The sequence below is a fragment of the Schistocerca serialis genome, chromosome 5 (assembly GCF_023864345.2).
Source record: "Schistocerca serialis cubense isolate TAMUIC-IGC-003099 chromosome 5, iqSchSeri2.2, whole genome shotgun sequence".
NCBI lineage: Eukaryota > Metazoa > Arthropoda > Insecta > Orthoptera > Acrididae > Schistocerca > Schistocerca serialis.
Genome location: NC_064642.1, coordinates 120,085,968 through 120,100,544, shown reverse-complemented (window position 1 = coordinate 120,100,544; position 14,577 = coordinate 120,085,968). Strand labels below are relative to the sequence as shown.

General features: G+C 42.8%; 1 protein-coding gene across 1 annotated transcript in view; it reads right to left on the bottom strand.

The window, feature by feature from the left end:
- Positions 1 to 14,577, bottom strand: part of LOC126481780 (uncharacterized) — a 61,738-nt gene that overhangs the window by 41,114 nt on the left and 6,047 nt on the right. Inside the window, exon 2 of the mRNA XM_050105735.1 lies at positions 8,985 to 9,292. Within this exon, the coding sequence (XP_049961692.1) occupies positions 8,985 to 9,292 (308 nt within the window). The remainder of the gene's footprint in view (positions 1 to 8,984; positions 9,293 to 14,577) is intronic.

The window sequence follows — 14,577 nt, the reverse complement described above, 5'->3', positions numbered from 1 at the left end:
ATCATTTCATCATAATCATCATTCCTGACAGTGGCTAGACTGGACTGCGAAAGAAATTGGTATGTGTAAAAATTGTGACTTTGTTTGGGCGCTGTTGACCGCGCAGTTGAGCACCCCACAAACCAAACATCATCATCATCATCATCTTCCGCGATAGGCGACTTTCCCCATGGGTGCTGCTTTCTTTTCATTTTACAGACAGACTGTACTTCCCCACCATTTCATGTCTAGTTCTCATAGGTGAGTAGACAAAATAACATAACAGAGACGATCTTTATGTAGTGGAATTATTTTCAGTTTATTAACTGAGTACTTACTTGCAGTTGTTATGTGACCTTTTATGTAAAATACGTTTGTATAAACAATAGTTAAGAAGTGCTTAATTTGTAAGTGTGATGTAGTCGATGACCCGTGTAGTATTGGTGCGAAAGGAATTGGATTGGTAATTACGGTACCCAGCTGCTGTCAGTTTTTGACAGTGTATTGCATAACTTTCATACTATTTGTAATCACTTTGTGATGAATTAATGAATGACTAGAAAGTTACTCCACCTGTCTAAATATTATTGTTACTGGAGACTGCATCGGTTTCTTCTAGTCAGAAATAGCTTGTATTTGCAGAATGGGCTGTATCGTATGAAGCCACAGCATATCTCACAATACAGGTATCAATATGTCTGCCGGCCGCGGTGGTGTAGCGGTTCTAGGCGCGCAGTCCGGAACCGCGCGACTGCTACGGTCGCAGGTTCGAATCCTGCCTCGGGCATGGCTGTGTGTGATGTCCTTAGGTTAGTTAGGTTTAAGTAGTTCTAAGTTCTAGGGGACTGATGACCACAGATGTTAAGTCCCATAGTGCTCAGAGCCATTTTTTTCAATATGTCTGACGAAATAGGATTGATGATGTTCAAGTCTAGAACGGTGATCTTCTATAATGCATTGCTTGCGTTACACGAAGTATGTGAAGTTCCATAACTTCTTCCGTTGCAGAAGGAGCCATCATATTCCTCTGTGCCTCTTCAGATGTGAGAAGAGCTGAGGCTGGAGTGATGCGTTTGATATCCCTCATGGTATGAGAAATATTCCAGTTACTGATAGTGGGAGTAATAGACAGCTGATAGAACTGGCTAGCTTTTAACATAGTAGCTTACTTAACAATTGCAATGCAAATAAGTACTCACTTAATAAAATGAAAAAAACTTTATTACATGAACACGAACCCACTGAAGATATTTGGACTGCTCACGTAAGACAACTCTACGGCAAATGTTTTGAAGGTGTAGTCTGTCCTTAGACTGAGCAGCAAGAAGTGCTCATGTTTGAGGAAGTTACCTTTCCCAAAAGAACGCTTCTGCTGTCGTACAGGACGACTAAGAAATAATTTCCCTTCTAGCAGTGTAGAACAGAGTACAGTGATTTACCTAGAACCCATGCATATGCTTTCTTGCTTTACTACTATTTATAACTTATCACTGTATTCCATGTAGCGCAGGGCGAGCTGTAGCAAAGTCGTTATCTCTTTGTGAAACACCCTGTAGTTGCACCTTTTGACGTAGTGGGATAGTGAGATTTGAGACTCGCCTGCTCGCCCTTCAGTCTGCGGGCCTATGAAGTAGGAAAGTGCGTGACCACAATCTGGCGACGCACCCGTTCTGAAGTTTCTACGGTCCACCCCGCCCCTCTTCTCTCCATCCTGTTACACCTTATACCACAGTATATCCCTTAATACGGCTGTACCGCACTTAGATGTGGTAAAGAGGTTTAATATTTATTCTTAAGCCATTTCAGTTAACATTAATATCATAACATTAAAACACAATTTTTAATAATCTCTCATTTTTCGTTCCCTGCAACGCGGAAAATACAGTATTACTGCCTAAGAAGAAATGAATATGAGGTTCTCCGTACGAAATTTAGTGTGGTTTAATTGTATACTGCAAAATATTTTCTAGCTGCTTCGATTTTCGAGTTAGTCAGGAAAAATATAAAAAGTGAACTTTAAACGCATTCCCACCCACCCACTCACACAAAAAATGTTTGTTTGCTCATGCCGTTGACCCCTATACACGATTTTTACGCTGATTTTTCTTTGTTGCCTGGACTATAAAGTCACCTCATGTCAAAGTACGACCGAGCTCCAGCCAATGCCATTGAATTGCGGGCGGCGGTTGAGAGGTATGGATCAGGGTGCCTCTCTAACGCCTTTGTTGTACAGTGTGGAGTACATGCCTTGACCTGAGATGCTACTAGGAACATACCCTAATCAGTTGCTCATGAGCGGAGAAACTAATGTAAATATTCAAAATACAAAGAAGAGTTTAAATATTTAGGAGAATTTAGATACAATATAAGATTACAAACATCGATGGTGGACTAAAGGATTAGAATTAAGAGTAATCAATAGACCAATTACGAATATCTTAAACAAGAATGGCATCTGTTTGAATACAAAAAAAACCACTCTACTACAATGAATAGGACAGAACGTTTGTATGCATGGGACTACAAGCCAGTTAATTATAAACTGGACAAAACAGAGCCACAGGAAAGAAGTGAAGAAGAATGGTTACGGTTCATCGTTTCTCAGTGACGACGTCAAGAGGGACAGAGATCAACGAGGAAGGACATCGACGGTGTCCGTTTCAACTATCCCAGAATTCACCTAAAGCGAACAACCACGTTGGTAAAATGGTGATATGAATCGCAATTTGAACCGCCGTCTTCCCGAATAGGAGTTCATTGTCCTAAGACGGGAAACAGGATCGTAATGAAACAAAATGAGTGCACTATTACGTAGGCAGAAATAACGAATTAAGTTTTATTCACTGTGTTTATTTGCGTTGGACCGTCTTCACTTTTGGTTTTAGGCTGATAGGGCGAAACAGACATAAACAATCTTATTTGTATATGTGCTCACTGTCTCGATGATTTTCGAAAGAAAACGTTGTAGCCTGCAAAATGTTTCCTTTATCTGCTGCTATTGGCAAATTCCCACTGTGAAGCCATTATCAATCATATACCTGGTGTTTATAACTAAAGTGCAGCTACTGACTGAGGTCCAGTGTGGATTGCAATTATCGAATGACGCGGAGGTCCAATTTGGGCTCTAATTATCGCATTGCACCGAAACTTGGTAGATATGCTAATGCGTTAATGAGGAACTTTTTTACGCTAGAAAGAAATTTTTCCTGCTTTGTTCACCAGATGCAAATCTGGCGCTGTACAACATTTCGTAGATGTCGCCGGTGCTCATATCGAACAAACTGTGTAAGCTGTGGCTAATAATAAAATCACTTGTTTGACGTTTTCTGTCCACGTCCCTTTCCTAATAAGTTACATATGAAGACATTTCTATACCTCTTTCTTGCATTCACAGAGCCATATTTGCACTTGGTGGTCAAGAATGGCACTTTTTTTTACGTAAGTCGGTTTTTTTTACGTAAGTCGGTTCCGCTTTATCTCATTAGAATATCCAACGAGTTTCGCTGCCATATGACAATTCCAGCCCACACTGGACCTTTGTGGGTACCTGCTACGGAATGCCGCATAGAAATACTATGTATGTACATGATAATGACGTCACAGTCGTAACTGGCCAATAACAGCAAATAAACGAAATATTTTATAGCCTAAAACGGATAACGTTTTCTTTCGAAAAATAGTCATAAGCCATATTCCATAAAAGTCAATCAGTGAGAATTAATAAGTGATTACTGTCTTCTGCAGAGAATCGTTATCCACTATACTAGAAGGACTACCACTCAACATCAACAGAAGAGGTAACATGAACGAAGACGGAAGCGCTCCTTCACACCAGCGCGACCACTCACACATACACACACACACACACACACACACACACAGAGTGAGAGAGATGAACCAACTATGATAACACTAGTCAACAGACATTTTGCATCTGGAATGTGGTACATCAACAAGTATGTACTTTGGTATGTAGAATCCAAACATACCTCTCAAAATGTGCCATTTTTGACGTTTCAATGGTTTTTTATTTTTCGTATTTAGTACTTCGCATTTAGCTGTTCTTCTGTTTTGATGTTTAATTGTTTATTTTTGATTTGCAGAGGAGAGCCAGACGATCTACAAATCGTCAGTAAATTGTTGGTATGGTAATCAAGTGGTGTGAAAGAGATCGTCAGTGAGTGTTTCCTGTGAAAGATAGTGCAAACGTTTTGTATTTAAAACTTACACTAAGAAAAACGACAATTAGTAAATCTCGTTGCTGTCTACACCACCCCGACAACTTTTGTTATGTGTGTGGGATTTCACTCCAAAAGCCCAAAGAAAACCAATCATTGATTTGGTTAAGAAGGCATAGAAACTGTATTTTGATTGTCCTGTTGGTGTTCAAGATGAAAATTTTGCACCTCATATTTCCTGCATAACCTGTACTACAACCTTAACCTAGTGATTGAACCGAAAACGCCGACCCATGCCATCGCTGTTCCGATGGTGTGGTGTGAGCCTAATGACCATTATTCAGACTGTTACTTCTGTCTCCCTCCAAAACCATGGACCTTGCCGTTGGTGGGGAGGCTTGTGTGTCTCGGCGATACAGATAGCCGTACCGTAGGTGCAACCACAACGAAGGGGTATCTGTAGAGAGGCCAGACAAACGTGTGGTTCCTGAAGAGGGGCAGCAGCCTTTTCAGTAGTTGCAGGGGCAACAGTCTGGATGATTGACTGATCTGGCCTTGTAACACTAACCAAAACGGCCTTGCTGTGCTGGTACTGCGAACGGCTGAAAGCAAGGGGAAACTACAGCCGTAATTTTTCCCGAGGGCATGCAGCTTTACTGTATGGTTAAATGATGATGGCGTCCTCTTGGGTAAAATATTCCGTAGGTAAAATAGTCCCCCATTCGGATCTCCGGGCGGGGACTACTCAAGAGGATGTCATTATCAGGAGAAAGAAAACTGGCGTTCTACGGATCGGAGCGTGGGATGTCAGATCTCTTAATCGGGCAGGTAGGTTAGAAAATTTAAAAAGGGAAATGGATAGGTTCAAGTTAGATATAGTGGGAATTAGTGAAGTTCGGTGGCAGGAGGAACAAGACTTTTGGTCAGGTGATTACAGGGTTATAAATACAAAATCAAATAGGGCTAATGCAGGAGTAGGTTTAATAATGAATAGGAAAATAGGAATACGGGTAAGCTACTACAAACAGCATAGTGAACGCATTCTTGTGGCCAAGATAGATACGAAGCCCACGCCTACGACAGTAGTACAAGTTTATATGCCGACTAGCTCTGCAGATGACGAAGAAATTGAAGAAATGTATGATGAAATAAAAGAAATTATTCAGATAGTGAAGGGAGACGAAAATTTAATAGTCATGGGTGACTGGAATTCGTCAGTAGAAAAAGGGAGAGAAGGAAACGTAGTAGGTGAATATGGATTGGGGCTAAGAAATGAAAGAGGAAGCCGACTGGTAGAATTTTGCACAGAGCATAACTTAATCATAGCTAACACTTGGTTCAAGAATCATGAAAGAAGGCTGTACACATGGAAGAAACCTGGAGGTACTGACAGGTTTCAGATAGGTTATATAATGGTAAGATAGAGATTTAGGAACCTGGTTTTAAATTGTAAGACATTTCCAGGGGCAGATGTGGACTCTGACCACAATCTGTTGGTTATGAACTGTAGATTAAAACTGAAGAAACTACAAAAAGGTGCTAATTTAAGGAGATGGGACCTGGATAAACTGACTAAACCAGAGGTTGTACAGAGTTTCAGGGAGAGCATAAGGGAACAATTGACAAGAATGGGGGAAAGAAATACAGTTGAAGAAGAATGGGTAGCTTTGAGAGATGAAGTGGTGAAGGCAGCAGAGGATCAAGTAGGTAAAAAGACGAGGGCTAGTAGAAATCCTTGGGTAACAGAAGAAATACTGAATTTAATTGATGAAAGGAGAAAATATAAAAATGCAGTAAATGAAGCAGGCAAAAAGGAATACAAACGTCTCAAAATTTAGATCGACAGGAAGTGCAAAGTGGCCAAGCAGGGATGGCTGGAGGACAAATGTAACGATGTAGAGGCTTATCTCACTAGGGGTAAGATAGATACTGCCTACAGGAAGATGAAAGAGACCTTTGGAGAAAAGAGAACCACTTGTATGAATATCAAGAGCTCAGATGGAAACCCAGTTCTAAGCAGAGAAGGGAAGGCGGAAGAAGTATATAGAGGGTCTATACATGGGCGATGTACTTGAGGACAATGTTATGGAAATGGAAGAGGATGTCGATGAAGATGAAATGGGAGATATGATACTGCGTGAAGAGTTAGACAGAGCAGTGAAAGACCTGAATCGAAACAAGGCCCCGGGAGTAGACAACATTCCATTAGAACTACTGACAGCCTTGGGAGAGCCAGTCCTGACAAAACTCTACCATCTGGAGAGCAAGATGTATGAGACGGGCGAAATACCCTCAGACTTCAAGAAGAATATAATAATTCCAATCCCAAAGAAAGCAGGTGTTGACAGATGTGAAAATTACCGAACGATCAGTTTAATAAGTCACGGCTGCAAAATACTAACGCGAATTCTTTACTGGCGAATGGAGAAACTGGTAGAAGCCGACCTCGGGGAAGATCAGTTTGGATTCCGTAGAAATATCGGAAAACGTGAGGCAATACTCACCCTACGACTTATCTTGGAAGCTTGATTAAGGAAAGGCAAACCTACGTTTCTAGCATTTGTAGACTTAGAGAAAGCTTTTGACAATGTTGACTGAAGTTGGCAGGGGGAAAATGCAGGGAGCGGAAGGCTATTTACAATTTGTACAGAAACCAGATGGCAGTTATAAGGGTCGAGGGGCATGAAAAGGAAGCAGAGGTTGGGAAGGGAGTGAGACAGGGTTGTAGCCTCTCCCCGATGTTATTCAATCTCTATATTGAGCAAGCAGTGAAAGAATCAAAAGAAAAATTCGGAGTAGGTATTAAAATCGATGGAGAAGAAATAAAAACTTTGAGGTTCGCCGATGACATTGTAATTCTGTCAGAGACAGCAAAGGACTTGGAAGAGCAGCTGAACGGAAAAGACAGTGTCTTGAAAGGAGGGTATAAGATGAACATCAACAAAAGCAAAACGAGGATAATGGAATGTAGTCGAATTGAGTCGGTTGATGCTGAGGGAATTAGATTAGGAAATGAGACACTTACAGTAGTAAAGGAGTTTTACTATTTGGGGAGCAAAATAACTGATGGTCGAAGTAGAGAGGATATAAAATGTAGACTGGCAATGGCAAGGAAAGCATTTCTGAAGAAGAGAAATTTGTTAACATCGAGTATAGATTTAAGTGTCAGGAAGTCGTTTCTGAAAGTATTTGTATGGAATGTAGCCATGTATGGAAGTGAAACATGGACGATAAATAGTTTGGACAAGAAGAGAATAGAAGCTTTCGAAATGTGGTGCTACAGAAGAATGCTGAAGATTAGATGGGTAGATCACATAACTAATGAGAAGGTATTGAATAGGATTGGGGAGAAGAGAAGTTTGTGGCACAACTTGACCAGAAGAAGGGATCGGTTGGTAGGACATGTTCTGAGGCATCAAGGGATCACCAGTTTAGTATTGGAGGGCAGCGTGGAGGGTAAAAATCGTAGAGGGAGACCAAGAGATGAATACACTAAGCAGATTCAGAAGAATGTAGGTTGCAGTAGGTACTGGGAGATGAAAAAGCTTGCAGAGGATAGAGTAGCATGGAGAGCTGCATCAAACCAGTCTCAGGACTGAAGACCACAACAACACAACATTTTTTTATTCTGCTGTGTATCTAGGAAACGTGACATAGAGAAAAACTGATTTTACCAGTGTATTCAGCACCCCAAAATTAGGTAAATACACTCTTTTACAAACCTAATTCAGGAAGAAAGTTTAAATTTGTAAACTAGTGTAATTACACTCCACTGATTTCGTCCTTATGCCTAAATTGAATTGCCAAAATTTAACTAAGATTAGAGATAAATATAAATGTCGTGTGACTAGGACCGTTCACCGGGTGCAAGTCTTTTGATCTGACGCGACTTCGGACTTGCGCGTCGAGGGGGAAGAAATGATGATGTTTAGGACAACACCATACCCAGACCCTGACCGGAGAAAATTTCCGACCCAGCCGGGTATCGAACCCGGGCTCTTAGGATTGACATTCTGTCGCGCTGACCACTTTTTTTTTTTAATCTTATTTTGTTCGTTTCCGTTCGTTGTATCTGCTCGGGGCGGGCGTCGCAAGACACCCGTTTCAGTTCGTCGTTGATCCATTAACTCAGTTTTTTTTGTATTACTGAGGGCAGTTAACCCTCTGACCGAACACGCTGAGTTACCGTGCCTGCGTCCACTCAGCTACCAGGGGCGGTCAGATTAGCATGATAAACAGCAACAAAAGTACACCAGTATAAGCGATGGCAGACAGGGAGATACACAACCAAATACTGAGAGAAGCTAAATTTATTCCAAATTATTTGTGATATTAACTATTGCACAACTGGCAGTGCGCACAGCTCTGAGAACCAGCTCTTTATTGGATTTGGGTAGGTTAATTTTGGTCAGATGGTGGTTACAGAAAGCAAAACCTATCACTACCAATTGAATTAAAAGAAATTTCTATTTGTTAATATTGTTTCTTATGTAAAGCGATTGTCGCTGAAGTTCCAACATGGTACCAAATTTTTAAAAATATTTCATAAAACACTGATCTTTTAATTGGACGTTTCATTTTGCACTCTACTGTAGATACGCGATTCAAAACATGAGTAAATATATCTCAGTGGCTGCTATGCGCTTCTGGATCAGCATCGTCCAAAAACTATGGTAATAGGGACGCTTCTGGTTCTATACATAATGCTAACTATTTTCTCTAGCAGAAACTTATTAAATAGCAACAAACGGAAAGCAGCTGCTAAGAAACACCCGTGTGATGGAGCAGCAGGCAGCGCCACACAGTTGACAACCAGTAGTGACTAACCTCCATACATCTGTCGAGATTCTCGACGAGTTCGTCTGTTAAGCGACGCATCTTGAGCAGGATCACCAGTTTGAAGATAGCCAGGATGTAGACGAAGGTGACACAGACGCTGTTGGTGATGCTGATGATATCGCCCCAGAAGTGCAGAATGGCGGAGACCTGGGTAGCCACGAACACCACCAGCGAAACCACGATGAACGCACAGTAGCATCCGTAAACCGCCTGCACCACACCGCCACTCCCTGGTGTCCAGGCACCAGCCGCGCGGAGAAGCCGCAGCTGTACCCCAAACTCTGTTCGAAGCCGCGCTGGCAAACAGAAAAGATACTGCCACTAAACTTTTACCAACACATTACTTACATACATACATTGTAAAAGACACACTTTGAATTTCAGGCTGATATAAAGTCGTAAAACATTGTCGAACAATTGCACAAGGGTGTTTCTTCACCATCATCGACCGCAAGTAGTCTTCTTGCCACCACGTCGATAAGGAATGTTTGAAGGTAAGCCACTGACAATTAATTGTCAGTGTCACCTAGTAGGAGCACGAAGTACGTAGCTTACCGGCAATCACTGAAATATCGTTATGGCTCGTAAGGCGTTAACAGATAGTTTACACAGTGCACTTCCCCTATGAGATCAGTCCCAATATGTACAAATGGTTCAAATGGCTCTGAGCACTATGGGACTTAACACCTGAGGTCATCAGTCCCCTAGACTTAGAACTACATAAACCTAACTAACCTAAGGACATCATACACATCCATGCCCGAGGCAGGATTGGAACCTGCCACCGTAGCAGCAGCGCGGTACCGGACTGAAGCGTCTAGAACCGCTCGACCACAACGGCCGGTACCAATGTGTACAGCTTTTTGTGAGATTCTGAGACAGCTTTTGCTGCAGTTTTAACAAAATATATCTTAACACCCTTTCAGAAACGAGATGTCGACTCATCCAATGTTAGTATTCTTGAGAACGTTAGCATGCGAGGAGTTGGGAGTTGTGACGTGCGACACAAAAGAAACAAACGTGTCATCCACAAAAGATAAATTAATTTTATGTAACAATTTGTGCAAACTACATCTGTCAAAATCCTGAATAACCATATTTTGCAGTGAAACGTCCCCTTAGAAAAATTTATGAATGACTGTGGTGATAAACCTCTTACGTTATTTGATTTTCAAACAAGTGAGCAGAACTGAACGTACTCAGACAGTTCTCTCTTTACTTATTCTGATCAACACTAAACTGACACACAATATTTTTAGCGCAAAGCAATCTGACTTTCAATAATCTCTACAAAAGAATGGCCCTGACTAACAATAACCTATACCTTTCATGAATCAATTACCTCACAAAAGTCTTCGTTACTCGAACTACTGCAATACAGCGAGCGCCAATACTGCCAGCTAAGTAAAAGATTCTAACTACTGAAGGCACTAACTACTGATAAGCACACTTAGCAAATGAAACAATGTATTTACCTTAATAGTGTTCAAAAATCATATATATATATATATATATATATATATATATATATATATATATATATATAATCAGTTCATGACATCCAGTCATACAAATTTACTCTTTCTGGCGCTCTCAAAACTCCGCCATCTCACTCCCCACATCCACCACTGCTGACGGCTCACCTCCAACTGCGCAACGCTTCGCGCTGTTCACATCCAACTGCCCAACACTACAATACCGAATATTTCAACAATGCCAACCAGCCACAGACTGCACACAGCACAGCCAGTGATTTTCATACAGAGCGTTACGTGGCGTTACCAATATAAAAACCTAAACAGCCTACTTACAGCAGTGCTGGACGTTCAGGAAGAGAGTCAGTGAGGTACCAAGAGGGATGTAGAGCCATGCCCATTTCAGTGCCGTGGCCAGCTGCACTAGGTTTCCGGTTGAGGGTCCATAGCGCTAATATCCCGATCGAAGTCGTTCCACAGATTCTCGACTGGGCTTAGATCCGCAGAGTTTGATGGTCAGGGCAGTAGTGTAAACTCATTCTGGTGCTGTTCAAACCCCACCACGTACACTGCGAACTGTGTGACAAGTTGCATTATCTTGATGGTAGATGTCATCGTGCCGAGGAAAATCAAACTGCATGCAGGAGTGCACATGGTCCCTAAGGATACGTAAACACTTGTGTTGATCCACTGCACTTACAGAATGACGAGATCACCCAGGTAATGCCACTAAAACATTGCCCATAGCAGGACGTTCCGTCGTGATTGCAGTGTTTGCTTTGAGCCATTTCACGCCGTACTCGCCAACGGTCATCCGTCCAATGGAGCTTAAGAAGTGAATCTGGAAATGTCACCTGTCTGCACTCAGTGATCTCCAGCTGTGGTACTGGCGTCCAAGGTCCGGCCTTCGTCGCCGATGAACAGCAGTCAGTATGGGGGCTTGAACCAGGCGCCTGCTGCAGAGGCTCATACGCAACTGCGTTCGTTGAACGATCGTTGACGGACGCTATTGTTAGCCCCTTCGTTCATCTGGGCCGTCAGTTGCTCAACAGCTGCACCTCTATTCGCTCATAAACATCTCCGCAGCCGTCGTTTACACCTTTCATCTATGGCCTGTGGTGCACCACAGTTGCCTAGGCGCCCATTTTGGGTAGAGCCATTTTTCAATGCATGGTACGCGAATTATTTACAAATATAGCCATTTCGGAAATGACTCACCCTTGGCCCGAAAGCCGATCGTGTCACTTTTGGACGTCAGATGAATCGCTCCGTTTTCGCATTACGACAACGACTGCAGTGTTTCCCATTTCTCTCAGACACAATTTGCGCTGATCAGCCAGAAAATTACGACCACAGACCCACTAGCGATGTAAACCCGTCCAGGCGCTAGCAGCGTCACCTGGCGAGGAACGACTGCTAGCCAGACACACGCACGGTGCATCCAGTATCAGTGAGCGTATTGTCCGTCTGTAGAGTGGGAAAGCCGCACAATCTGTCTGAGCTTGACGAAAGGCAGATTGTGATGGCCCGGAGGCTCGGCTCGAACATTTCAGAAACGAGTTTTCGGCTTTCGAGGAGTGCTGCGGTGTACGTCTTCAACACGTGGCGAAACCACGTACAGACGTCGTCAGTTTGGGTGGCCACCCCTCATTACAGATATCCTACGTCATTGGCTGGGCAGATTGGCAAAACAGGACAGGTGGCGAACTGTGGCGGAACTAACCTCAGACTTATGACCTCAGCAGTTGAGTCCCATAGTGCTCAGAGCCATTTGAACCATTTTTTGAACTAACCTCAGAAAAAAATGGCTCTGAGCACTATGGGACTCAACTGCTGAGGTCATTAGTCCCCTAGAACTTAGAACTAGTTAAACATAACTAACCTAAGGACATCACAAACATCCATGCCCGAGGCAGGATTCGAACCTGCGACCGTAGCGGTCTTGCGGTTCCAGACTGCAGCGCCTTTAACCGCACGGCCACTTCGGCCGGCAACTAACCTCAGACTTTAATGCTAGACAGAGTACAGTTGTGCCTGAACACACAGTGCACCGAATACTCCTAACGATCAGCCTCCGCAGCCGACGACCCATGCATGTGAACCACGACATCGACAACTACGACTGAAATGGGCACGTGACCGTCGGCATTGGACTATGGCGCAGTGGCAGAGCGCCGCATGATATGATGAATCTCGATACCTTCTTCATGATTCTGATGGGAGGACTCGAATCCGTCATCTTCCAGGCGAAGACACCTTTATGGCGGGGCGGAGACAAACTTACGGCGGCTCCATTGTGCTCTGGGGAACACTCACGTGGGCATCCATAAGTCCACTGGAGCTCGTTCCAGGCACCATGATGGTCAAGAAGTAGCGTATCAGACAACGTACAGCCCTTCATTACGACTCTGTCTCCCGATGGCAGTAGCAATTTTCAACAAGATCATGCTCCATGTCGCATGGCTTGGATTGTGATGGAGTGGTTCGAAGAACACAGTGGGTACTTCCAGTGCTGGCCCACCCACTCGCCTGATCAGAAACCGATCGAACCTATATGGGATGTGATTGGACGTGGCGTCAGATCTCATCGATCCCCTCCCCGGAATTTACCGAAATTACGTGACTTGTGTATGCTGATGTGGTGCCAACGTCCCCCAGTGACCTACAAAGGCCTCATTGCTCCATGTCACGACCTGTTGCTGCTGTTATCCGTGCCAAAGGTGGGCTTACCGGCTATTGGGATTGTGGTCACAATGTTCTGGCTGACCAATGTATATAAACTCCACTACTAGTGCTGCCAGCTGTATCTGTGACGGGTAATTGCACGTTCACGTAAAATATAAGTGGTTGTCACATTAATGAGTCTGGATATGATGTAAGGAGAGTAGGATTTATTATGAGTAGGAAAATAAGGCAGAGAGTAAGTTCCTGTGTACAGTTCAGTGATCTCATCAGAACTGACAGTAAACCAACACTGACAACAACAGGTCAGGTAAACCTGCCAATGTCGGACGTCAAAGATGAAGAGACAAAGGAAGTATATGAGGATATTCAACCGGTAGCTCAGGCGGAAATGGAGGTGAAAAACTAATAGTTCAGGGGTGATGAAATGTTGTTGTAGGGGAAAAAGTAGAAGGGGGGTTACTGTAGAATATGGTATTCATACTAGGAACGAGAGAGGAGAAAGAGTAATTGAGTTCTGCAATAAATTTCAACTAGTAACAGCGAATAATCCTTCAAGAATCACAAGGGGAAGAGGTATACTTGGAAAAGACCGGGATATACGTGGAGCTCTGCGTTAGATTACATCACGGTTAGGCAGAGATTCCGAAATCAGATACTGGATTGTAAGGCTCACTCAGGAGCAGATACAGACTCAGATTACAATTTAGTAGTGATGAAGAGGAGGTTGAAGTGTAAGAGACTAGTCAGGAAGAATCAGTGTGCAAAGAAGGGGGATAAGGAAGTGCTAAGGAACTAAGAAAGGAAGAGCTACGCTCGAAGTTCTCTGAGGCAATTGATACCGCGATAAGGAATAGCTCAATAGGAAGTGCAGTTGAAGAAAAATAAATATTCTCTAAAATGAGCAATTACGTATACTTGAAAAAATAGCAATGATACAAGGAGGGTAAGTGCGAACAAACCATACATAATAGAAGAAATACATCAGCTGATCGACTAAAGAAGGAAGTACAATAATGTTCATGGACATTCTGGAATACAGAAATACAATTCACTTAGGAATGAAATAAACAGCAAGTGAAGGGAAGCTAAGGCGAAATGGCTGCATCATAAATCTGAAAAAAACGAAACAGAAGTGACTGTCGAAAGCACTTTCTCAGCATAAAGTAAAGTCGAAATAAACTTCGGTCAACTTAAAAGCAACGTTGGTAACAAGCGTGCTATGGATATTCCACAACTAACTGCAGAGAAGAGAACGGATATGTGGAAAGCGTGTACTGAAGACATCTGTGAAGGGAAAGACTTGTCTGATGATGTGACAGAAGAAGAAAGAGGAATCGATACATAAGAGGTAGGGGATCAAGTATTAGAATAAGAATTCTAAAAAGGTTTGCAGCACTTAAGATCGAATAAAGCAGAATAGT